The sequence below is a fragment of the Neoarius graeffei genome, chromosome 4 (genome assembly GCF_027579695.1).
Source record: "Neoarius graeffei isolate fNeoGra1 chromosome 4, fNeoGra1.pri, whole genome shotgun sequence".
NCBI lineage: Eukaryota > Metazoa > Chordata > Actinopteri > Siluriformes > Ariidae > Neoarius > Neoarius graeffei.
The window spans coordinates 79999624-80027478 of record NC_083572.1 but is presented as its reverse complement, the minus strand read 5'-3'; the positions used below and the strand labels follow the sequence as shown (position 1 = coordinate 80027478).

Here is a 27855-nt window from a genome sequence, read left to right as displayed (position 1 = left end):
TTGTTTTAAAAACATTAATCTGATGATCCGCTGATTCGAAATAATGTAAACAGGGCCTTAGAAAAAGCGTTGTTGATGCTCATCAGGATGGAAAAGGTTACAAAACCATCTCTAAAGAGTTTGAACTTCACCAATCCACAGTCAGACAGACTGTGTACAAATGGAGGAAATTCAAGACCATTGTTACCCTCCCCAGGAGTGGTCGACCAACAAAGATCACTCCAAGAGCAAGGCGTGTAATAGTCGGTGAGGTTACAAAGGACACCAGGGTAACTTCTAAGTAACTGAAGGAAGAAAGGAAAACACTGCATTCCAGCAAAAGAACCTTATCCCATCTGTGAAACATGGTGGTGGTAGTATCATGGTTTGGGCCAGTTTTGCTGCATCTGGGCCAGGATGGCTTGCCATCATTGACAGAACAATGAATTCTGAATTATACCAGCGAATTCTAAAGGAAAATCTCAGGACATCTGTCCATGAAGTGAATCTCAAGAGAAGGTGGGTCATGCAGCAAGTCAACGACCCTAAGCACACAAGTCGTTCTACCAAACAATGGTTAAAGAAGAATAAAGTTAATGTTTTGGAATGGCCAAGTCAAAGTCCTGACCTTAATCCAATTGAAATGTTGTGGAAGAACCTGAAGCGAGCAGTTCATGTGAGGAAACCCACCAACATCCCAGAGTTGAAGCTGTTCTGTATGGAGGAACGGGCTAAAATTCCTCCAAGCCGGTGTGCAGGACTGATCAACAGTTACCAGAAATGTTTAGTTGCAGTTATTGCTGCACAAGGGGGTCACACCAGATACTGAAAGCAAAGGTTCACATACTTTTGCCACTCACAGATATGTAATATTGGATCATTTTCCACAATAAATAAATGACCAAGTATAATATTTTTGTCTCATTTGTTTAACTGGGTGCTCTTTATCTACTTTTAGGACTTGTGTGAAAATCTGATGTTTTTGGTCATATTTATGCAGAAATATAAAAAATTCTAAAGGGTTCACAAACTTTCAAGCACCACTGTAGTTGTGCATGTGTGACTCTGTTTTTCCATGGCTTTAAGTGTTCTTTTAGCTCTGCCATTTCTTTGTGCTGTATATGGTTGTGGTCACAACAGTACTCACGACTGTGGCACGTTCCGATTTTTTTGAATTCCATCCGTGATTCGGAAAGAGGGTGAGGAAACTCTGAGGTTTAGTACAGAGAGGAGAGGAGACGAGTACAGCTGAACAACATCGGCAGGGCTGATCTAACAGAGGCTAAAACCAAAACAGCTCGTGTTTGCAGTAATCATTTTATCTCAGGTGAGATTCAAAAGCTCTCTCAATAATACCATGGAAGAATTTTATTTCATGGTGCTAGAATTTTGCTATAAAATGAGCGTTCTCTTGTCATAGTTAAAATTTTAACACGTGTATTGCCATTTCGCTTCTAGGCGCGCCAGCAAAATTGTACCTGAAATAAACTGAAATGTGATTTGTGAGCCATAAAGCTAGAGACTTGACAAAATTTCACACTTCATCTGTTGTTTACACATCGAAGTAAACTAAATGCAAAAGAAGCGCTAACTCACCCTTGCAAGTAAAACTGCTTTGTCATCGTTGACTGGTTTAATTAAGAAGGTATTTACCCATCCAGAGACAAAGAAGTTATTGGCTTCCATAAGCCTTCATTTGAGATTTGTCGGCCCACGAAGTCTGCCAAACCAGATAGAACACGATATCTGGGTACTCAATGGTCGGTAGAAGAGTCTTATCCTCAGAAAAATCCAACTTTTTAAAATAATATGGGTTAAAACCCACACATATCTACAGTTAGGCCCATAAATATTTGGACAGAGACAACATTTTTCTAATTTTGGTTCTGTACATTACCACAATGAATTTTGAACAAAACAATTCAGATGCAGTTGAAGTTCAGACTTTCAGCTTTAATTCAGTGGGTTGAACAAAATGATTGCATAAAAATGTGAGGAACTAAAGCATTTTTTAAACACAATCCCTTCATTTCAGGGGCTCAAAAGTAATTGGACAAATTAAATAATTGTAAATAAAATGTTCATTTCTAATACTTGGTTGAAAATCCTTTGTTGGCAATGACTGCCTGAAGTCTTGAACTCATGGACATCACCAGACACTGTTTTTCCTCCTTTTTAATGCTCTACCAGGCCTTTACTGCACCGGTTTTCAGTTGCAGTTTGTTTGTGGGCCTTTCTGTCTGAAGTTGAGTCTTTAACAAGTGAAATGCATGCTCAATTGGGTTGCGATCAGGTGACTGACTTGGCCATTCAAGAATATTCCACTTCTTTGCTTTAATAAACTCCTGGGTTGCTTTGGCTTTATGTTTTGGGTCATTGTCCATCTGTATTATGAAACACCGACCAATCAGTTTGGCTGCATTTGGCTGGATTTGAGCACACAGTATGTCTCTGAATACCTCAGAATTCATCCGGCTGCTTCTGTCCTGTGTCACATCATCAATAAACACTAGTGACCCAGTGCCACTGGCAGCCATGCATGCCCAAGCCATCACACTGCCTCCACCGTGTTTTACAGATGATGTGGTATGCTTTGGATCATGAGCTGTACCACGCCTTCACCATACTTTTTTCTTTCCATCATTCTGGTAGAGGTTGATCTTGGTTTCATCTGTTCAAAGAATGTTCTTCCAGAACTGTACTGGCTTTTTTAGATGTTTTTTAGCAAAGTCCAATCTAGCTTTTTTTATTCTTGAGGCTTATGAGAGGCTTGCACCGTGCAGTGAACCCTCTGTATTTACTTTCATGCAGTCTTCTCTTTATGGTAGATTTGGATATTGATACGCCTACCTCCTGGAGAGTGCTGTTCACTTGGTTGGCTGTTGTGAAGGGGTTTCTCTTCACCATGGAAATTATTCTGCGATCATCCACCACTGTTGTCTTCTGTGGGCGTCCAGGTCTTTTTGCATTGATGAGTTCACCAGTGCTTTCTTTCTTTCTCAGGATGTACCAAACTGTAGATTTTGCCACTCCTAATATTGTAGCAATTTCTCGGATGGGTTTTTTCTGTTTTCGCAGCTTAAGGATGGCTTGTTTCACCTGCATGGAGAGCTCCTTTGACCGCATGTTTTCTTCACAGCAAAATCTTCCAAATGCAAGCACTACACCTCAGATCAACTCCAGGCCTTTTATCTGCTTAATTGAGAACGACATAACGAAGGAATTGCCCACACCTGCCCATGAAATAGCCTTTGAGTTAACTGTCCAATTACTTTTGGTCCCTTTAAAAACAGGGTGGCACATGTTAAGGAGCTGAAACTCCTAAACCCTTCATCCAATTTTAATGTGGATACCCTCAAATGAAAGCTGAAAGTCTGGACTTTATGTCCATGTCCATTATATGACTATAACTTGAATACGTTTCAGTAAACAGGTAAAAAAACAAAATTTGTGTCAGTGTCCAAATATATATGGACCTAAGTGTATCTTCTCTTTGTATTGAGTCTTCGCTCGACCATTCAAATCATGGTAATATTGAGAAAATTCAGCATTGTTTACAGACACGCTTTCAGCGGCTGCCATCCTGGTTGCTGTGTATCCACCATCATGGCAGACGCTCATGATGTAGCAGATTTTGATCACATGGTTGCAAGTCATCAATTCCTGCACAAACCCAGATAGTGCTGATCGATGACAAACACAACGTAGTACATTTTCTCTAAATCATATGTTGGTTGATTGAGGATTCTTCGTGAAAAGACATTATCGCAAAGACTGTTCTTCAGCCAAGATTTTATTGGGATGATTTCATACAGGGCGACAAGTAATAAACTTATTTCAGAATAGTTTATATACAGTATACTAAAAAAAAGTGGAAACGATGCATATCTAATAACGATGCATAGCTAATGTGTGTGTATAAAACGATGCATAGCTAATGTGTATGTATTATATATATATATATATATATATATATATATATATATATATATATATATATATATAGCCATCTTTCATGATCAGAGCTAGGCAGATTTGTACATCAACTTTTTTTTCCAGGTCATATAAATTCACAGGTTCTGGTTTACAAATAAAATAAGTCTGAGATAAAACAGTACAATTTCATTGTTTCTGTCCCCTGCATTGGTTTTACTGTTAGCTTTTCTCATACAACTTTTGCTCTGTGCAAATTTCTCTCGTTTTACTGACAAACTGTGCAAACCAAGAAAAATCCTGGTCACCTTTACATCAACATTCTGATTTTTCCCCTCATTATGTTTTCTGTTAAGGCTGCAAAAAATACAGTTCATCGTTACTACGACATTAACCTCTGCAATGCTGATATCACAGAAATAAGCAGTTTGTTTATTATAGTTAAATTCTAAATAATTTATCGTGGTATGTGAGCAGTTTGACCATCTAAATATCAATACATTTACATTAAATTAATAAACAAAGTATTAATTTAGTTTCTTACAAATTAAAACCAATCGATTACCATGACATATTATAGATTAACTGGTTTATTTTAATATATTGCACAGCAAAAAGCCATAAAAAAATATCTCTGTCTCAATTACTCATTAAGTGATTATCCTGAGCAAAGCATTATGGGAAATCTTGGGTGAACGACTCCACCTCTCCTGTCACTACAGCATTTACTTTGCGATTTACAGCTCTGGCCTTCTCAGAGCGCTCAAGTTTGGTTATGGTGCTGCTGACCTCGACGTCTGAATCAATGCACTGTGCTCTACAGCAGGCTCCATCAGCAAAGGTCAGAGCATTACTACATTAACTATATTACTGTAGAACATACTCTGTTCCTGTATAATGCACAGAGCTCATCTTCACCATTCATTATCCAAAGTGATGAAGGAATACATCCCAGGTCACTTCTACCATCTGCACTGTGAATGTGTGCCAGGTTTGGCTTGGTTGCCAATAAGAAATGAGGAAACATTTGCCAATAATTTAAAAGAAAGGAAATATCAAGCATTTTCCCCGTCCTCTGCTGGCTTTCGGGTGTTCACCAGCATTAGATCAGATCAGTCAGCAAGGGAACCTGTACACCTCACAATCCTTTATTTTATTTTATACATTCTGACTGGGGCTCAAACAGTTTTAAGGGCTGCCTGTAAGGACTTGTATCAAGACAGTTTCGGTAATGGCTTCTGGAGAACTGAGACTTTCTCACCCACCATGAACCAATCATATGCAGAGAAGCTGTCCACATGGAATACAGGTGAGCCCTGCTGCATTCCCAGAAGGTGACGTAATTTATCAGTCATGTCCTATAAATGAACCTGGCCGTAATATTTATGGCACTTATTTCTGAACTACATCAATCATCCCTAAAATATGCAGTTCTTCTGTCAGAATGTTTATCCAGAGGACATACAGCGTCTTGCAAAAGTATTCACCCCCCTTGGCATTTGTCCCGTTTTGTCGCATTACAAACTGGAATTAAAATGGATTTTTAAGGGGTTAGCACCATTTGATTTACACAACATGCCTACCACTTTAAAAGGTGAAAATTGTTGTTTTATTGTAACACAAACAATAATGAAGATGAAAAAACATAAATCTGGAGTGTGCATAGGTATTCACCCCCCCAAAGTCAAAACTTTGTAGATCCACCTTTTGCTACAATTACAGCTGCAAGTCTCTTGGGGTATGTCTCTATTAGCTTAGCACATCTAGCCACTGGGATTTTTGCCCATTCCTCAAGGCAAAACTGCTCCAACTCCTTCCAGTTAGATGGGTTGTGTTGGTGCACAGCAAGCTTCAAGTTATGCCACAGGTTCTCAATTGGATTGAGGTCTGGGCTTTGATTAGGCCAATTCAAGACATTTAAATGTTTCACTTTAAACCACTCCAGTGTAGCTTTAGCAGTATGTTTAGGGCTGTTGTCCTGCTGAAACGTGAACCTTTGTCCCAGTCTCAAACCTCTGGCCGACTCAAACGGGTTTTCCTCCAGAATTGCCCTGTATTTCGTGCCATCTATCTTTCCTTCAGTCCTGACCAGCTTTCCTGTCCCTGCAGATGACAAATATCCCCACAGCATGATGCTGCCACCACCATGCTTCACTGTAGGAATGGTGTTCTCAGGGTGTTGGGTTTGCGCCACACATGGCCTTTCCCATGAAGGCCAAAAAGATCAATTTTAGTCTCATTTGACCAGAGAATCTTCTTCCATGTGTTTTCTTTACTTGATGCAGGCCAATTATCTGACCCTTCTGAAAAACAGTACCATCTTTTCCATGACCACGGGACATGTCTTCCAAAATGACTGCTTCAGAAATGAGAAGCTACTCACTGTATCAGTTAGGGTTAAAATTATTGTTGCCAGCTGAAACACAATAATCCCTGCAGTAATTATCAAATCAAAGGCTCTTAAGTATTTGCTTATTTAAATCAAAATGGTGACTTTTTTGGGGGGCCAGGCAGTGTAGTATGTGCATGTTTTGCATGTCGCATATTTTTGTTCAAGTATGATCCCCTAGTGAATTTTTTCATTGGTAATATATTGCTTTGATTGCTTCCAGTTGGTGAAAATCTATTTTTAAACAAATCGCATTGTCTTTAACATTTCAATACAAAATAAACCATGTTACAATGCTAAAAACTGTTTCCCATTTATGTGCAAGGCTCAGTTTTTCTAAGCACAAGTGGAGTAGTAAGATGAAATAAAAATGTTTGTAAAGATAATGTAGGCAGTGGTGGCTCAATGGCTCTGGGTTACAGATCAGAACGCCAAGGTTGAAGCCTTAGCATTGTCAAGCTGCCCCTTTTGGGCCCTTGAGCAAGGTTTTTAACATGTTCTGCTCCAGGGGCACTGCATCATGACCCTGTGCTCGGACTCCAAGTTCCTTTAAAAAAAAAAAAAAAAACCCACCCTGGTTTCCTTCAAAAGGTTCAAACTGTCAGATATTCCTGTCCCTTTTGGGATATGGGGTCTCCACCAAAATATAAAAGCATGTTTACACACAATTAGGAAAAAGGATATACAGTGTACTTGAAAATATTACACACATTTCTGTAAATATTAGAGTGATGGTGTGAGCCAGCGGGACATAATACTGCTCAGGACTGAACAGAAAACAAGGGTTAAATAAATAACTCGACTGTGAAATACAATCTGCAGTCTTTTTCGTGTAACCTTACCGCAGCAAGCCGTGGTAGTTACAATTTCCTTGTGAACTTAAAGCAGGACTGCAGAGCTTACTGTGTTTTAGGACAAGGCCAGAACCAACTCTCATCTTGTTGCCTTGAATATTACCTGTAACCATAGTGACAAGCTCAGAGACATTTCTACAAGAAAACCGTCTAACATAAAAGATAACATCATGATAACATTTTGCTTGTCCAGTGCTTTATAGCATTAGGGCTGCATAATCGAGTTTTAACTTTTTCTGCAACACTGGCCTTTGATATACTGATATGCCAATATGCAAATGAGCCTCTAACTATAATAAATACATTAATTAATAATAACATTGTTTAAGGTGATATGATCAGTGAGTGCCCTGCCCAAAAGCTCCGACACAAGCACACTGATGTCTTCTGGTGCCTCTCACTGCAGTATTACATCTAGCACATAATGGAGATGATGCAAAATCTTTAAATGAGCCTAAATAAATAAATAAATAAGCAGAATTAAGAATACAAGATGCCATCAGTAGATAAGGGATATCACATTTTAGAATATAAATAAAAAGGTTAAAAGTTTGAAAAATGGTCTTTTTGCAACTCATTCGAGAGACAGTTTGTTTAAAATAAATGCCGAAGAGGGAGTGTGAGGACAAAGGAAACTCACCAGTGACTCTCATTAAAATGCAAGAGGGAACCACCGAGCACTAAAGAGAAAAGCAAGCTGTGAGAGCAACAGACTGTGCATTTCATAGGTGTGCACACACACACGTATATGAATGTACAGGCTCCCACAGGAGCATAACCAGACTTGACAAGCCTGACCAATCAACTAAGAGTTATGTATAATTAAAAAGAGCTTTGTAAGTCTGCAGAAATCAAGGCTCTGGGGAGGGAAGGGTTAATGTGTTAGAGCAAAGATACTCCGTTCCAGGCCTGGAGAGCCACTGCTGTAGCCAGTGTTATGTTTTCACTGCTCCCAGTACATTTAACCCAGCTCCTGAAGGGCGTGATAATTAGCTAATCAGTTGGGTTAGAGGCATCAGCAGTACAGAAAACCTTGTACGCTGCTGGAAGTGGCCATGTGTGGAAATGCTGAAACAATTTCTACAACAGTTCTTTAAAATAAAAGTTCAAAGCACAGCTCACAACATTTCAAACTGCATGGGATTTACTGCATTCGCTATATTCCTTGGTTGAGTTACACTTGTTATATACTGTACTTCTCATTGATGAACGTGTCGCCCTCTGAATAAACCTGTAAAATTCCCTCTTGCCTTACTGTTCAAGCTTTTTTAGTTGTGGGGTAATTTAACAGATTTATTCTGTCCACATTCACTGGATATGAGCAATCACATGGTCTGATTGGCTACCCTACTACTAGGATATCAGCTCATATACCGTGAATAGAGAAAAACAAAATGGCGGCGCGTGTTGCTGAACCAACTGAGGACGAAATAAAAACTATTCAGAAACAAAACCCCACTAAAAAAAAAAAATACAAAAAAAAGCAACAAAATATGGAATGAAAGTATTTGATGCTAAGAGTGTATCTTTTTTATTTTTCAAGAATTATTATTATAGCATTTTTCACAAATTGCTACTGTCATTTCATGGGTTTGTTTATGTTCTAAGCGGAAATTATTTTGTCGGACGTTTTGTATAAAGTTTTTATTTATTGAATTTGCAAAAAATAAAAATGCTCCGTTTCTCCAAATCCAGTGAATGTGGATAGAATAAAACAGTTATTTCACTCACTCAATCTCATCATACATGGCTTATAACCAACTCTGTGTTACGTGCCTCATCAGCTATCAGCTCATGTACGACTCAATGTCGTGGAATAACTTAATTATCTGCAGGTAAAGTAAAAATGGCCATTACATAAAATGAACTGCTGTCCCAGGAGCCAGTGTAATTATGTCTAGATCTAGTTTTGTTTTGTTTTTTCCATTCCAATCATTTTTTCTCAGCTTATAAAACAGTGGCACGGTTTGGTTTTCTGTCTGTAGATTTTTGTGGTTATTATTCGGAAAGAATAAATGGCACAGATAACAGTTTACACAGCATGTCACCTCATTCCATATATCACATGTTCAATTGTAAATGAAGCCCTCAGTGCACTCACAGGAACAGTTTGGAAAAATAAAACAGGAGTAAAATTAATATCTGGTCAAAACCAGTTTATATTATTCATCTGATATATAAAAAGGAAAAAAAAAAGCTTAAATGTAACACTCGAGACTGGGGCTCTTAAACACCAAGGTGCACTGAATTATGGGCTTAATCAAACCTAAATAAAGCTAATAAAAGTTAAAGACTACTGAACCCTGCTTTATTAGCTTTAGCAACAACAACAAAAATCACCAAAGAAACTACTCGGCTCATTCAATAAAGCAAACAATAACTGCCACCAAAAGGTTCAGGCAAATGAGCACCGTTTCATCTCTCCACTGTATGAGAGCTCTTCAAAAATCAAGTACCAACAGCATTAAAAATGAGGGAAGCATTTATCTCAGCCATTATCATTAAGATCCTGAGTAAACATCACAGCAAATCAATAGGCAGAATGGCGGAGTCACATGTCCCAAGTGTACAGAACATTCCAGCTTTCATTTGTCGTTGGACTTGCAGAATACTGTTGCCTAGAGACATGCTGATTAACAGATTTGCCTCCTGATCAGAGCTAATGTGAGCAACCCAGTGAATCAGTAAAACACATACTGCCACTATAAACTCTTACTGCAAATCTAATCCAGTGAATTATCATATCATTTTACTCAGACTACCTGAATGACGATGGATGACCCAAGACTGACTCGCTTGGAGAGCACGGCCACCTGCTGACTGGGTGTCGAGGGAAAGTAATTGGTGTGAACCATTTTCACAATAGCTTTGTTCATTATACCAAGTCAGGAAGTTGGCAAGAAACTGCTTTGTCAATGAGACTAGGCTCCACAGACCGCTGAGCAAAAAAATAAGCCCCTACACGACTTGCCAACTGGCTTGAAAGTCCATGGATTTAACTACAGAAGCTATTTCAAGGTGGATGACAGCCAGAGAAACAGAGGACAAAGTTCTAGACGAGTCATTCATCATGTTTCTCGCTGAACATTTCCAAACTCCTGTCCTCTTTCTCCTCATTCCACGACATCAGTCTTGATTTCAGCTCTTACAAGATGTTTCATTTTCAGGTTTCAAATGAACTGGGTCTTATTAATGAAGCTTGGTATCTGAATGGCTAAGCTAAAGGGGTTACCAGATTGCAGCTGATAATTGTTTGAACAGTCCTGCTGCAAGAAAGAAATTTTCTACTGAGATTCTTGACTATACAGACAGACAAATATTTCTATACATAGCTGTCTAATATACTGTACAGCCATCATGCACAGACAGGGCTTGAATGCAAGTGCAGGGTTTTACTAGTCTGGCTAACGCGACTTCAAAGCTCTGCGAGCATTTGGTCTGGCAAAGATATTAAGCCCAACCGTTTCCCAAAGGCGTGGTTGACCCGCCTCCCTGAAATGCCTCAGTTTGCTACTGGTCGAAGCCAGAAAAGGCTGGTGACGAAGCTTAAACCAATCACATCACTCTTTCCTCTGACGTATGTGACGCGACGGAAACTGCTTGAGTAACAGGAAGAAGATAAATACCTCCAGGGCTGCTCTTTGCTCCGTTTTCAATGAGAACTTCCCATTGAATGCTTTCAATACAGCATCTACCGTTGTGTCAAAGGCTTGCCGCTGCTCCATGTTCGTAATGTTTCTAGTGAATGAAGCGCTTCCGGCATAGATTCTGTAAACAATCTATGGCTTCCGGTCGCAGTTCTACTACGTCACTGCCTTGAACATGCCTCTACCCAGGGCCGTTGGAGATGCTCAAAGTTGATTGGCTCCCAATTTTTCGGGAGCTTGGAAGAGCTGGAGATAGCTTGCCTTGCCAGACTAAGCTCACAACAGGCCCTCGTGTTGCGTCACACTTAGGATGGGTGGGCCCAGGCTAGGGTTTTACTGAACCAGAGCTTGACATTAACGGTAGTCTGACTGTCCGGGACAACTAAATGTTCAGTCCAGACAAGTCAAATCCGCACCTGCTTGTCCGATGGGACAAGTTGAATTATTCCCAACTGTCCTGGAAGTTCCAGGAGTCTTCCACATATTGATATAGCAGCGCCCTGAGAGAGAGCGCAAGTGCATGCTGATTGCTCTGTCTTGCTAAGTAGACCAATCAGTTTTCTGTGTGGACAAGCTTTACATCTTCTCTCCCAGACTGAGAGAGAGAGAGAGAGAGAGCGCATCCTGAACACTCTGTCTTGCTAAGTAGACCAATCAGTGTTCTGTGTGGGCGGGCTTTACATCTTCTCTCCTGGACTGAGAGTCCATCAGTTTAGTGTATCCAGGAGCATCATGGCAAAGTGCCCCAAAAAACAAAAATACAAAGCCCACTTCACCTCAGACTACACAAAAGTGTCCCCTAATGGGGCAAAAAAATAATGACAGCATTGCGTGCTGTACTGTTTGTAACTGTGACTTTAGCATTGCCCACGGTGGGGTAAACGATTGTAAAAAGACATACTGAGGTGAGTTTAACAGTGTCAATTGTTCATGTGTAGATTATTTATACTAGCTGGCGAGCTGCTAATGCCACATGATAAGACCAGACTCATTGAAGACTTGCTTAAAGTTGCAGCAGAATATAAAGGGGAAAAAAAGGGGATAATAGGCAGTTTACATAAATAGTATAAGTAGTCTACGTATATTGTCATTTTCTATAGGCCTGTGGTGGCATAGTGGTTAACACTGTCACCTCACAGCAAGAAAGCTCCGAGTTCAAGCCCAGTGGCCAGCAGGAGCCTTTCTGTGTGGAGTTTGCATGTTCTCTCCGTGTCTGCATGGGTTTCCTCCGCAAACCCAAAGACATGCGGTTAGGTTAACATGGGGCAGCCTTGGCTGAAGGTTGGGATGAAGTGCCCTTGAGCAAGGCACTTAACCCCCAACTGCTCCCTGGGTGCTGTAGCATGGCTGCTCGCTGCTCTGGGTACATGTGTGCGCTCACTGCTCACTTGTGTGCGCATGTGTATGCGCACTGGTTCAGATGGGTTAAATGCAGAGGAAGAATTTCACTGTGCATGTGACAAAGGCTTCTTCTTCTACTATCTAACTTGGTTTACAGATGAGAGAAAATTACTCAAAGTATTACATATAACCGCCCTAGACAATATAGTAATACCTTATGCTTTTATATCTTTTTGGGACCACATCTTTTAGGGATTGTTGAAAATCACCATTTTTATAGAAATTATTCCAGAGTGACATCAGTAAGTTCCAACAAAACTAGTAATCAACTAGCTTTGAGAAGCCTATAGATTATTAGACTTTGAATTAATCAAAATGGCAATCAAACACCTCATTAAAATAAATATCTGTGGTGAATCTTCATTTCATTCAGACTTTTTATTGTATTTTTCTTTTGTATGGTTCACATCAAACATTACTATAAAATATTTCTGGGGAATTTTACAACAGTGCCAAACTCACTTACGGTTTGCTTTCATTCACAACGTGATTCTGTCACCCTCATCATATCCAACTTGTTTTCTTTCGGTTTCGTTTCTTTAATTTAATTTAGACTTCACATTTTACTGGATTAATCAAGATTTAACTTTATTTCCTCCAGAAGCTTTGAATTTGGGAGAGTCTAACTCTTAAAACTGCAGATCAGGTAATGGGTTTTAACAAGACATGCACCATAACGGGGCATTAGATAGTTTTTGTTTATTGTTACAATTAAAGTTTGAGTTTTACTGAAAAATTATAAATCATTAAAGGATAAATGATTATCATAACTATACCTACTTTTTGATAAACTTTGTTAATTGCTTTCCCTTCATTGAACTAGTAAACACATAGGAATAAAAAAAGGTCAGGACAAGTGAAAAATCTTGGTGCTTGTCTGACTGGATGAGTGGATTAAAAAGTTAATATCGAGCCCCGAAGACAAATCCCAAACCAAACTCAAAGTCAATATCCGGGCAAAGTATCAGGTGATCAGCAGACAGAGTTAACTAAACAAACAAAACAGAAATGATTAACACTGGAAAAGTGTCCACAAACAAAAGGCTCAATATTCAGGACAAGACTTGGCAAATATACACTGAAAGTCTGAGCCATTTATAAGGATTGTACCAACTGGGACCAGGTGCTTGTGATCAGAAGTCCAGGGCACTGGAACAATGCGACGAGTCATGCGACTGGGTTTGCAGTTCATTGTTTGGCTGAGGATTCTGAGAAACTGGGTTGAGCCATGGGGCAGAAGAAATGGTCCTGACACATCAGAACTCCATGGACTAAAACATGTTGTGTGCTTGCTGTGTTTTTCATGCACCACCACCACCACTCGTGATAATAAATGATGGCATAAGCCCAGGTGGGATTCACGGCTGTCTGGCCACCAGCATGCCACCAGTGGGGGGAGCCAATCAAAGTTTGCTACTGGACCGTCTGTCCAGCATCAGCAAAACACAGAAGGAGGAAGGAGAAAGTCCCTGAGGCAGTGCGGTGTGCCAAAGCATGATAACGGACCACAGTAGCGTTATCTCACTCAGCCTAACCGACGACCAGGAGACTCTCGGTTGAAATGCTTAATTCAGAGCATCATCTCGTTTTCAGAATTACAAATACGGTGGGTTGAACTGCTTGAGCAGCTCTATCTGAACAGTCTTCTAATCTCCCACCACATTTAGCATGAGACTCTTTCCTCTCCACCCAATGGATTCCCTCTGGCCACTTTCCTCTCTTCTTTCTCATCCTCAATCCCCTTATCTGCCTCCCTCTCCAGTCATACTAGCCTATATTTTCCTTTCTCTTCCTGTCCCTTGAGACTGGTCGAACACAAATGCTGCAAGACTTGTTTATATTCCAAAGTATCACTGCTACTAATTGCTATGCGTTAGCAATGTGAGGAGACGTACATGAGCTGTCTAGGAAGGAAAATGCGTATTAGGACTCAAATTAGCAGACATAAAAAGAGGCAGTATGAGCTGCGTGATACTGGGAACATGCCAAGATGAACAGCATGCTGCACAAATCAGCAAAGTTGCATTATGAAACCAAGAATAACAAAATTAGCCAGTAAATACAGATAATTATTCAACCATAGAATAAACTTCACTAAGAACACTGGCAGCAAAGCCTGTTTAATCTCCTGTGGCAGGGTCTAACATGCCCTCACTTTCATCCCATTATCCATTAAAGTACATTCAAAAAGGATTTCCTTACCGTCTTTCAGAGGTACTCTTTCAGCATAATTGTGGACCAACGCAAAACACAGGCTTGCAACAAAAATCAATACGTCTCAAACCGTGAGAACAAAATCGTGTGGCGTTACTGCTTCACCAGCCATTACAAAGGAGAGCTGTAGCACAGGTTATTGACTAAGCATCAAGTCTAATGGCAGAAATTCATTCGAGGTAACACAATGGAGCAAAAGCCTGTCCTTGATGGAACTGAAAACACTTTAGTTCGTAGATTGTCCATGTGAGATGCTGTCATGATGTTACTTTAAACCAGCAACACAACAGGGTATTAAACTAACAGCAGGCTTAAAATTCTTTACAACGCCAATTCCAAAAAAAGTCAGGACGCTGTGTAAACTGTAAATAAAAACAGAACGCAGTAATTTACAAATCATGGAAACCCTATATTTCATTGAAAATAGTACAAAAACAACATATCAAATGCTGAAACAGAATTTTTTTTTTTTAAATATATGCTCATTTTGAATTGGATGTCAGCAATACGTTTCAAAAAAGTTGGGACAGAGGCATGTTTACCACTGTGTTACATCACTTCTACTTTTAACAACACTCTGGAAACATTTGGGAACTGAGGAGACCAATTACTGTAGTTCTGAAAGAGAAATGTTGTCCCATTCTTGCCTGTTATACAATTTCAGTTGCTCAACAGTTCAGGGTCTCCTTTGTCATATTTCGCGCTTCATAATGCGCCAAATGTTTTAAAAATGGGAGACAGGTCTGGACTGTAGGCAGGCCAGTTTAGCATCCAGACTCTTACTACAGAGCCATGCAGTTAGGGTATAATATGTGCAGAAAGTGGTTTGGCATTGTCTTGCTGAAAGAAGGAAGGCCTCCCCTGAAAAAGATTTTGTCTGGATGGCAGCATATTGCTCTGAAATGTGTATACATCATTCAGCATCCCAGATGTGCAAGCTACCCATGTCATGTGCTCTAATGCACCCTCATGCCATCACAGATGCTGGCTTTTGAATTGTGCACTGATAAGCCGGATGGTCCCTCTCCTCTTTAGCCCTGAGGACATGGTGTTCATGATTTTTCAAAAGAATTACTACTTTTGAGTCATCAGACCTTGGGACAATTTCCCACTTCACCTCAGTCCATCATAAAAGAGCTTGGCAGTGGCGGTGTTTCTGGATATTGTTACCTTGCCTGGGACAGAGTCCACCAGGGGGGCAAGGTATTGTTTTTGGTGGGGTTTCTTTGTTTTTGTTTTGTTTTTTTTGTTAGCAACATTATGGGAAAACGGCTGGGCCAATCTTCATGAAACTTTCAGGATAGATGGGCATTGGTCTCAAATAGAACCTCCAACATTTTGAGGGTCATCCGGTCAAGGTCACCAAAAAGGTCAAAATTGGTTTTGGTGCAAATGGTGTCCCAATGTCCCGAATGTGTCCCAAATCACTCCCTACTCACTATATAGTGGACTACATAGTCAGGTTGCCATTTTGTAGTGCTGTCCGAATGTATGGTGAGCATTATTACACCCAAATAATGCACTCAAAGTATCTCAGAATGCATCATGAAAAGTAGTGTCACGGCAAAGAAGGAAAAAAAAAAAAGGCCGCGGCAAAGAAGTTTTATCATTTAATCAATGAGCTCACTATATAGTCCTCTATATAGTAATTCCCTAGATAGTGAGTAGGGCGGAGTGAACGAATGAGTGATTTAGAACACAGCGTTTGTAAGCAATCAGCACTTATCCTGATCAAGTTTGATTACCCATTGTATTTCTTGATAAACTTCGGAACTAATCAGAACTAGAAACAAAATAAGAGAAACCTCGTTATAACTTCGTAGTATCAGAAGATAATCAACAAATAAAAAGATAAACAAAATTCACCTCGTGATTTGCCAAGGCTACTGATTCAATATCAAGTAATTGGTGTTTATTTTAAGAAAATTTACCTTTTGATTATCACAGCTTTTGTTTGGTCCTTCTGAAAAATCAAATAAGTTTTGTAAGATTTTTTTTTAGCTTTCTGGCAGATATTTAGAGTCTTTACACTACACTTATGAAACAAAATGTTCTCATTAGTATTAGTGACCTTGAAAGAACAGAGATCACACTCGTGAGATTGAATCAGTTAGAACACTAAAATATGTGCTACCAGGCGAGGTTTGTTTTGCCTGCCAACACCTGTTTATATATGATTTTAACTTGCATTTCTAGATGCAGTAATGAACTGTCTCAGTTTCCAGCCTTGTCTCTTGCATACAGAGATTTCTCCAGATTCTCTGAATCTTTTAATGATATTATGTACCACAGATGATGTGATCCCCAAATTCTTTGCAATTTTACATTGAGGAACGTTATTCTTAAATTGTTGCACTGTTTGCCCACACAGTCTTTCACAGAGCAGTGAACCCCTCCCCATCTTTACTTCTGAGAGACTCTGCCTCTCTGGGATGCTATTTTTATACCCAATCATGTTACTGACCTGTTGCCAATTAACCAAATTAGATTTTTTTTTTTAGCATTACTCAACTTTTTTTTTCAGTCTTTTGTTGCCGCTGTCCCAACTTTTCTGAAACGTGTTGCTGACATCAAATTCAAAATAAGCATATATTTTCGAAAAAACAAAGTTTCTCAGTTTCAAAATCTGATATGTTGCCTTTGTACTATGTTCAATTAAATATAGGGTTTCCATGATTTGCAAATCTTCACATTCTGTTTTTATTTGTTTTACACAGCACCCCAACTTTTTTGGAATCGGGGTTGTAGAATTTAGGCTTGTCACAATTTCTACATAATCACTTAAATATAATTATTTGAGCTAATCGGGATTGATGTTATTACTATTAATAATGAGATTTCAGTCATGTTTATATATAAATATAAGCAGTCTGCAAATAGATTCTTAATATAAATTCTTTGTAACTCGGTCATCTATCAATAACATTTAGTGGACTTGCAAACTCAGCCACAATTGTTGATCTGATAACAACAAATACAATCTAATATACTGTTAATTTACATGGGTTTTGTTGTCATACACGTGTGTGTAAAATATTATATATATATATATATATATATATATATATATATATATATATATATATATATATATATATATATATATGGGTCTGTCTCAGAAACTGTGTACTGTGGGGGTACCCCACTAAATATACTCGCAGTCAATAAACTATATGGTTTTGAATGGTGATGTTGGTTTTAATTTGAAATAAAATGACGAAAGAAATAATACAGATAAAACTAAATCTTTGATGTGAATACTCTATTCAGAATTTGGCAAAAATTCTGCAAATTTGTGGAAAAAATGGCAGCTTGATCTGGGACATGATAAATGGTTGACGACATCGCATTCCCTTAAAAAGGTTGTAGTCCACTGAAAAGTCTACAGTTATCACTAATTGTATTTTAAGTTGTAACTTTATACACCTAAGGATTGGTGCGCTCACAGAATAATCATAACCGTAATAAAACATCATGCAAAATATTTGATCACCATTGTAACTCCATTTCCCGCATACCCAAAACCAATATGATCGTGTGTTTTGATCTAAACGGAAAGCCTCAGGGTCAAGGTCACTACCTCACCAAAAGTAGTAACTTAAAATTACTACGCCATATAAAAATTTAGTTATAAATCTGTGATTTTGTTTTTTAAAACGAAAGCTGAAAGTTAGGTATAGAATATGTTTCTTACAGAATATGTTACAATGGTAGCTGGTCTTGTATGAATTTCTGAGCTATAAAATGAGTTGTGGTCTATTTTTTACTGTAGCATGTTATTTGTGTGCGGAGAAGGACACACATTAACAATTTGCATGTGTAGAATGGAATTTTCCACTCCAGCAGTTAGAAGTTGATCGTGCTTCCATTTGCGGTCTTTCTGTTACACGAGTGATCTGTTCGGACGTTATCGCTGAAAAGGTGAGTTTTGACTGTTTTATTTTGTTTTAGTCTTGCAGTATAAGGCAATAGAATGTTTCTTTTTCATCTTACTTTCATATTTTGTAGTGTTTGCGTATTTTTGGCCAATATTTTGCAACCATGGTCAATTTAGATCGAACTTTAGGATAGAATCTACGGCTAGTCATTTTGCCCCGCCCCCGGCTCGCGCTCCATCAGGGGCGGTAGTGATGTCCTGTTGCTCGCGCGCCACAGCAGAGACCCACGCGACCTTCAGCCGGTACAGTCGCTGTTCTTTTACCACTGCCATTATTCTCACCTTTCTGGTGTGTTGATTTTTCCATTGTGTCCTATTGTCCTATTTCGCCATATCAAATACCCAAAATGTATCATATTATTCATATTTAAGTGAATAATCAATTCAGTCATCATAATTTGGCATTTTTAACCCAAGCAATCAAAAAGAGAAAATTTATTCAATATTTTCACTCATCTGTGAAGGAGGGGCTTTAATTCTTCATCATGCAGTCATCTCATCTCATTATCTCTAGCCGCTTTATCCTGTTCTACAGGGTCGCAGGCAAGCTGGAGCCTATCCCAGCTGACTACGGGCGAAAGGCGGGGTACACCCTGGACAAGTCGCCAGGTCATCGCAGGGCTGACACAGACACAGACAACCATTCACACTCACATTCACACCTACGGTCAATTTAGAGTCACCAGTTAACCTAACCTGCATGTCTTTGGACTGTGGGGGAAACCGGAGCACCCGGAGGAAATCCACGCGGACATGGGGAGAACATGCAAACTCTGCACAGAAAGGCCCTCGCCGGCCACGGGGCTCGAACCCGGACCTTCTTGCTGTGAGGCGACAGCGCTAACCACTACACCACCGTGCCGCCCCATCATGTAGTTATTTTATATGTAAATCAATTTTGCAAAAGCATTTGAATTGTACTCAAACATTTTTCACAGTGGAGGCCAGATAAAGCAAGATACTATCTTTATTCTTATTAAACACGACAAAAGAAACATTGAGTGTTAGGTAAATGCAAAAAAATAAAAAATAGTAAAATTAGAAAATTTATTTTTTGACCATAATGTCCCAAATGAGAGACCAGTTTCTGAGACGGACCCATATACATACATACACACGTTTTATATTTGATAGATGGATGGATGGATGGATGGATGGATGGATGGATGGATGGATGGATGGACAACTCCAAAATTACTGGCCCACTTGGGAAAGCTGGATAAAGGTGGTTATGAAAAGAGTCTTTATGGTTAATTAGCTACTTAAACTGAAAATATGATTGAAAGAAATCAAACTTTTAATTGAAGTAAATTATTCTAAGAAAATTTTTAATGAATAAAACTCTCAAATTATTGGCACTGCTAGAATTTCTGGATCAAAATGTAGCTAAAGTATGTTCCTAGTTAAATTCTACTTTAAGTTCTTCCATGATTAGGAACTTGTAAATAGTCTTCATGACTACCTTTTTCATTGGGGTGATATTGAGGCCAAATTGCCTTAAATCATACATCAGCATGAGACGATTAGAGAACAAACGCATGATCTGAGCAAAAGTTCACAAATTAGGCAGGAGCTTTAAAAACACCTGCTGTTATGCCAGTAATGAAGAAGTTGAACACAACTGAAGCTGTAATGAACCTGCCTGGATGTGTATTTTTCCTACACACCCAGTGAAGAGGATGGTTACAGAGGTAAGAACTCCTCCAAGAATCACTACTGGAGACGTTTGCAGAAGATGGCAGCATTTTGGGTCACCAACACTCTAAATCCCCAATTAGATGTCTCCTACTGCTTCAGATGGGTTCAACTACTTGGAAGGTGTGCCAGAAGAAAGAAATTCCTTTCATCTAATATATACACAAGAACTCACTCCCTACTGTTAAGTACGGTGGAAGATACATGATGCTGTGCGGCTGTTTCTCTGCCAAAGACCTGCAAACCTTGTTAGGATCACAGCATCATGGACTCCATGAAGTAGTGAGAGATTTCTGGCTGCCTCTGTAAGATGCTCCATCTTGGTCATAATTTGATCTTTCATCAGGACAATGTTCCAAAACCTATATCCAAATGGCTCAATGACCACAGACTCAACTTTTTGACATGACCAAGCCAGTCCCCTGAATAAAACTCCACTGAAACCCAGTCAAGTGAGCTGAAGAGGACTTGAGACTGTGTATAGAGAAGTGCTTGCTTGTAATCTCTGAACTCATCAAGCATTACAGGACAAGACTCAGTACAGTACAGTACAGCCATGTTCTGGAAGCCTGGTGGTGCAGTGGTTAGCACTGTTGCCTCACAGCAAGAAGGTTCTGGGCTCAAACCTCGAGGCCAACTGGGGCCTTTCCATACATGTCAACCCCTCATGGCTCTCACCTGTACTCCCTGGTAAAGAAATCCATAATTTCCATACCAAATCCATAGCAATATTTCATGCATAATAAAAAATATATCAGATCTTACCTAATGTCAGATACAACCTTTGTTGGCTTTTGTGTGAAGAAATTAATTGACGGTTGTCTCTTTTTCTGGTTTGCATTCTTCACATGCATTTGAGATTTCATGTGTTCCCTCACGTCGTAAATTCCAGAGGCAAACACTTTCACGTCTCTACAACAAATTGTGCAGTTGACATACTCAGCACCCATTTTGGAAGCGATAATTATTCCATTGAAGTAGTTTCATAGTTTCTGTCCATTCGGGAAGAAGGCGACCTCCGGTTTTAGATGTTTTGAGTTTTTTCTTGGGGCGGCACGGTGGTGTAGTGGTTAGCGCTGTCGCCTCACAGCAAGAAGGTCCGGGTTTGAGCCCCGTGGCTGGCGAGGGCCTTTCTGTGCGGAGTTTGCATGTTCTCCCCGTGTCCGCGTGGGTTTCCTCCGGGTGCTCCGGTTTCCCCCACAGTCCAAAGACATGCAGGTTAGGTTAACTGGTGACTCTAAATTGACCATAGGTGTGAATGTGAGTGTGAATGGTTGTCTGTGTCTATGTGTCAGCCCTGTGATGACCTGGCGACTTGTCCAGGGTGTACCCTGCCTTTCGCCCGTAGTCAGCTGGGATAGGCTCCAGCTTGCCTGTGACCCTGTAGAACAGGATAAAGCGGCTAGAGATAATGAGATGAGTTTTTTTTCTTTGGTGGTGCCGACATCTTGACCTGTCTATTGTTACGCTACATGTGCTGTTATTTCCCGCTCGGTGTGCAGGAAAATCACAATTGCGCATGCTCAGACATTCGGAATGGCTTGTTGGTACTAGCGGAAGTACCGGTTGAGTAATTCTAAATGTAGAAAATGGCAGCTCCCATGCATTTTCGTATTTCATGACGATTTTTTTGATGGTAATAAATCAAAATAATTTTAAGGTGAAAATGTAGAAAAATCCGTAGTTGAATACCACTACGCCCGTACCATTTTTAAAATGCCAAAATCTGTAGGGAATACGGGAAATCCGTAGGGGTTGACATGTATGCCTTTCTCTTTCTGGGTGGAGTTTGCATGTTCTCTCAGGTGGTGTTTACATTAGACCGTATCCGTATCGTTGTCGTTGCGGATGCACTGTCTGTGCACATTAAAACGCCGGGAAACGACTCCACAGGCGGAACAGTTTGAATCTGCCAGGGCCCACGTATTCAACCCAGTACGTATCTGATCCGGTGCTGTGTAAACATTGAGGAACGAGAATACACAGTGCTGAGCTCTAGCTGACGTCGTCATTGGACAACGTCACTGTGACATCCACCTTCCTGATTCGCTGGCGTTGGTCATGCCACATTGGTCATGTGACGTGACTGCTGAAAAACCTTCTCCTCTTTAGTCCCAATGACACGGCGTCCCTGATTTCCATAAAGAACTTCAAATTTTGATTCTTATGCTCTCTCACTCTCTCGCTCGCTTGCTCTCTCTTTCTCTCTCTCTCTCTCCTCCCTCTCACACTCTCTTGCTCACTCTCTCACTCGCTCACTCAATCTCTCACACACTTTATGTGCTTGCAAGTGGTGAGTGACTTGCACATGCCCGATATGCACTGGGATCATGTGACGTGCCGTCTAATTAGTCATGTGATTAGCGTATCCATGTATTGGCGTTGCTGTGTGCACGGGGAACGGTTTTGTTGCGGGCACAGAAATTTTGTGTGTGTACGCGAATCGTTTTAAAAACGTTAATCTGATGATCCACTGATTCGAAATAATGTAAACAGGGCCTCAGTGTCTGCATGGGTTTCCTCCGGGTGCTCTGGTTTCCCCCACAGTCCAAAGACGTGCAAATTAGATCAACTGGCTACTCTAAATGGCCCATAGGTGTGAATGCGAGTGTGAATGGCTGTCTGTCTCTCTGGCCGTCTGTCTCTCTGGCCAAGTTTACATTAGACCATATCTGTCTCGTTTTCTTCGCGGATGCACTGTCCGTTTACATTAAAACGCCGGGAAACGGGAATCCGCCAGGGTCCACGTATTCAATCCAGATTGTGTCTGGTCCGGTGCTGTGTAAACATTGAGAATACGCGGATACGCTGTGCTGAGCTCTAGCTGGCGTCGTCATTGGACAACGTCACTGTGACATCCACCTTCCTGATTCGCTGGCATTGGTCATGTGACGCAACTGCTGAAAAACAGCGCGGACTTCCGCCTTGTATCACCTTTCATTAAAGAGTATAAAAGTATGAAAATACTGCAAATACTGATGCAAATACTGCCCATTGTGTAGTTATGATTGTCTTTAGGCTTGCCATCCTTCCACTTGCAAGTGGTAAGTGACGCGCATGCCCGATATGCACTGGGATCACACACACAGCGGCTCAGTCCCGAATCACTGCTCGTGCGCTTCACTCGCGCGCTCTGTGAGCTGCGCAGGGCCGGAGTGCGCACCCTCCAGAGGGCACTCGCTGTTCAGGGCGGAGTGATTTGGAGCGCAGGATGCCTGCGGAGCCGAGCGTATCCGTGTATTGGCGTTGCTGTGTGCACGCGAATCATGTATTGGCATTGCTATGTGCACGCAAATCGTTTTAAAAACGTTAATCTGATGATCTGCTGATACGGTCTAATGTAAACCCCACCTCTGTGTTAGCCCTGTGATAGACTAGCAACCTGCCCAGGGTGTGCCCCACCTCTCGCGCAGTCAGCTGGGATTAGCTCCAGCTTCCATCGCGACCCTGAGAGATAAGCAGTATAGATAATGGATAGATGTTATGTCATGTTTGAAATGCAGGGGTGCCAACAAATGTGATGCATTGTGGTTTTGTTAAATAAGTTTTCTAGTTTATTTAAATAAATTTAATTGAAGGTAGGATCAATTAAGGATTAGAGCTCCCTTGTATTTTCAGTGTGAGAATACATTCAGTCACCAAGAAGGTATTTTATCACGAGCTTTTTACCCATTTTTACAATGGGTGCCAATAATTCATCATCCAATGGCAGCCATGGCCTGAAGGTTAGAGAAGCAGCCTTGGGCCCAAAGAGTCACCAGTTCGATTCCGGGGACCAGCAGGAGGGAAAACGTGAGGGAAGTGCCCTCGAGCAATGCACCTAACCCTGGCTGCCTGCTGTTCTGTGTGTGTATGCTCCTTGCTCACTTGTGTCTGCATGCATGTGTTCACTGTTTCAGATGGGTTCAATGCAGAGGAGGAACTTCACTGTGTTTGAATGTACATGTGACAAAGGCTTCTTTTTCAATTACATTACAGGCATTTAGCAGACACTTATCCAGAGTGACGTACAACATACCCAGAGCAGCCTGGGGAGCAGTTGGGGGTTCAGTGTCTTCTCAAGGGCACTTCAGGCATTTTTGCTGGTCCAGAGAATCGAACCAGCGAAATTAGTCCCAAAGCTGCTTCTCTAACCAGTAGGCCATGGCCATAACTTATTTGAGCATTTAAGTGGCATAAAGTCAACAGAAAAGACAATTGCATATTACCATTAATCACAATTAGTATAAATACAGAGGTGATTATAGGAAATCATGTGTGCTGATTGGTTGAGACATTCGGATTATTTATCGATAATCACCTCGAGCGACTCGGCAAAATGGTGGCCAATCAGTTACCGTAAGTGAGGAAGAATTACAAATGCTGAAAGAAAATGCTGTTCCCAAAAACACTAAAGATGCTACAAAGTTTGTTCTAAAACTATTCAAAGGTAAGGTGGAATTGTGATTTATTTTATCTATTTCAAAACAAAGTATTTTATGTGACTCAGCATAGATAAGTGACAAGTCTGCACGCATTACGTTTGCATGCTGCTTCTGAAGATTGAAAAATTATTTTTAATACGATTTTTTAAAATAGTCACCTGTGTATTTATATTTTAAAAATTATCTGTCTCAGGCTCAGTGAACATCGGAGATTATTATACATACAGGCCACTTTTTCCATGGAATAGAAGCATGTATTCTGTTCCCTTCTAGTGGGTTGATTGATGGCATGCAATATTGTTATCATATCGCTTAACCTCCATGTATTATGCCACTCTCTCACCAATGAAGACTGAGCATGCAATATTGTTATAATATTGCACGTTACAACACGACGTCACACATCACAGCTCATGCAAAGATCCAATGACAAAACTTTACTGTTGCACATACGCACAATTGTTTCTTTGACGGCCGGGAAAGAGAGAAGACGGGGTTAATTCAGCGCTCGGTTTATGCACTAAATAAATAAACTGAAACTAAAGACGCGCTGAACACCCAAAAGGCTACCAAAGCTTCATTATATGTTCATCACTCATATTTACAAGAGAAAAACATACCAACAGACATCAAAAAACTGGAAAAGAGATGCGTCGGGGATGTAAAACTTCCGCACTAGCAAGTGACTGTGACAGTTTGTACACAAGCATGGCCGCGAGGTTTGCTTCATTAAAAGCAGAAGATTTAAAGAGAAAGACGTGCTGGACACCCGAAAGGCTACCAAAACTTCATTAGATACCCTTCATGCATATTTACAAGAGAAAAACATACCAACATACATCAAAAAACTGGAAGAGAGAGCAATAGTGGAAATATTGTCAAACTTTGAGGTGAGGAAAAGTGACGGAGATTCGTACAAGAGGACTTCACTCGTGGACTTAACTCAGCAAAGCCCTTTTGTTCTGAACAACAGCAATGTAACAATTAACTACGACCAAAAGTAACTGTGAACTTGAACTGTCAACCTGTGTATAGCCTGTATACAAGTTGGGTTGTTGTTCAGGCATTTTGGACTTGTACCATTTTTATTGTTCAAACTTTGACAGAACATTGAATTACATTCAATCAGAATCAGCATTCAGTTTTGATAAGTTACCCCCCTGTTCTTAACTTTTTATAAAATCTATAATTGTTCCATCAAATGTGTATGTATAATAATAGTAATAATAATACTGGCTCTTTTTTCATAGTATATCAGATATATTCCATTCAGCTAGCATGATACTGAATTCGTCTTCGACTCGTTCAGTATCATGCTAGCTGAATGGAATATATCTGATATACCACTCAAAGCCCATCCATCCATTATCTGTAGCCACTTATCCTGTCCTACAGGGTCGCAGGCAAGCTGGAGCCTATCCCAGCTGACTATGAGCGAGAGGCGGGGTACACCCTGGACAAGTCGCCAGGTCATCGCAGGGCTGACACATAGACACAGACAACCATTCACACTCACATTCACACCTATGGTCAATTTAGAGTCACCAATTAACCTAACCTGCATGCCTTTGGACGGTAAGGGAAACCGAAGCACCCGGAGGAAACCCATGCGGACAACATGCAAACTCCACACAGAAAGGCCCCTGTCAGCCGCTGGGCTCGAACCCAGGATCTTCTTGCTGTGAGGTGACAGTGCTAACCACTACACCACTCAAAATTATTTAAATAATAACCTCGACTTCATCTCGGTTATTGTCCACCGATATTCACTTCACCGTCAGAATAATTGTTAATTACTGTATGTGTATGACAATTAATAGTTAATCAGAATGTCATACTTGCGACTGGTCTAGTATTTACTCCAACATGTCTATCCTGTCAATTTAGTATACTATATTAGAAAGCTGGATGTTTTTCAGTGACTGTGCTCCAAACTGAGGTTTATATTCCATGTAAAAGATATATTTTTACAATCTTCCAAATGGTTTTAATCAGATTTTTCTCTTTGATAAAATTCAATCCACATTTCTGCATACAATAATTCTCAAATGTCACTGGAAGGTATGATTTGAATAAAGTGTAAACTGCAATAGCAATATGTTTCCTTTTGGCTTTTTATTATCCCATAACCAATCCAGAGACATAAACCATGTAACAAATCCAATGCCGTACTCTAATATGATCCATGTTACTCCCTCTTCAGCAACCAGTGCCTGGACTCAGCACTATCGACTAGAAAAAGGCGAGGAATCCATCACCAGGAGACTTTTTAGATGCACCAAAGTGTCAGAGGGCTTAGAACACGAAATGATTTATTGGTTAGCACACATCCTCCTTGGCTGTAGAAATCCAAGTGACACGCAGGAGAGGCCACATCTAATGCGGATGAGAGCTTTAGCTTTACTTCTCATTGTTCCTCAAGACAGTGAGGAGCAAACGGAGAGGCGAGATGACATTCCCCAGAGCGGATCCATGGCAACATTATTCCATTGCATGCAAATCTCAATCTCTAGAGAAGCACACAACCAATTTTCAGTCCACTCATCTGAATAGGAACGAGACATGGCTCATTCAGTCAATATACAGCCAAACTGATGAATGCTTATTTGTCTAGACACCATCTCCAAGTTCTGCCAGTCATCCATGAGAAGCTTTTTGGATGCAAATGACCAATTTGACATGGTGGTATGGTGACATGGTCATCCCCATCACCAGGATTACAGACATGTCACTATAAACCACCCTACAGGATCCAGCTACCCAAGTTCAGTTCAGCCACCAACATTCTGGGTGTGTCTCAGTATCCTTATTATTTATATATTTACTGACACATCCATCCTATACCAAGTGCAGCAGCTATAATACAGAAGTCATGAGATGAATGTTAGACACTGAAATAGATTTTCAGATCTGTTTTTAATCACCTGGATGTTATTTACTGCAGCAGGAAAACAGCTGGACGAGTAGTCATATCAGTAAACATGTGAATAACTTTGAAACAAATAATGAACATCTAAAGATCTTTATCAATCAAGGTATCGGATCAAGAGTAATTAAGACAAACTTATTAAAGTTGTAGAGTTGCAGTCTGGAATAAACATGCAAAAAATAATCATCACAATAATAATAAATAAATAAAATAAAACAACTTCTTCTACAGTGACACTCACCGCTTTGCTCTCCAAGAAAGACAAGCTTGAATTTCCTTAAAGGATTCCCGAAGTCGTTGGCCACAGACATGTTTTTAATTGTAGTTGTTGTTGTGTTTGTGTTCCCACTGATTGCGCCTCCTGCACTCAGCCTGCTGCCTGCACTAACGCGGCTCCTGTGATGCTGCACCGGACTGCCATGCAGAGTCACAGCTGCCGCGCATGCGCACTCT

General features: G+C 40.3%; 1 protein-coding gene across 1 annotated transcript in view; it reads right to left on the bottom strand.

Annotated features, from left to right (window-relative positions):
• rab6ba (RAB6B, member RAS oncogene family a) overlaps positions 1-27786 on the bottom strand; it is a 220852-nt gene extending 193066 nt beyond the window's left edge. The window contains exon 1 of the mRNA XM_060918333.1: positions 27644-27786. Within this exon, the coding sequence (XP_060774316.1) occupies positions 27644-27713 (70 nt within the window). The 5' untranslated portion in view covers positions 27714-27786. The remainder of the gene's footprint in view (positions 1-27643) is intronic.
• Between the last annotated feature and the right edge of the window lie 69 nt (positions 27787-27855).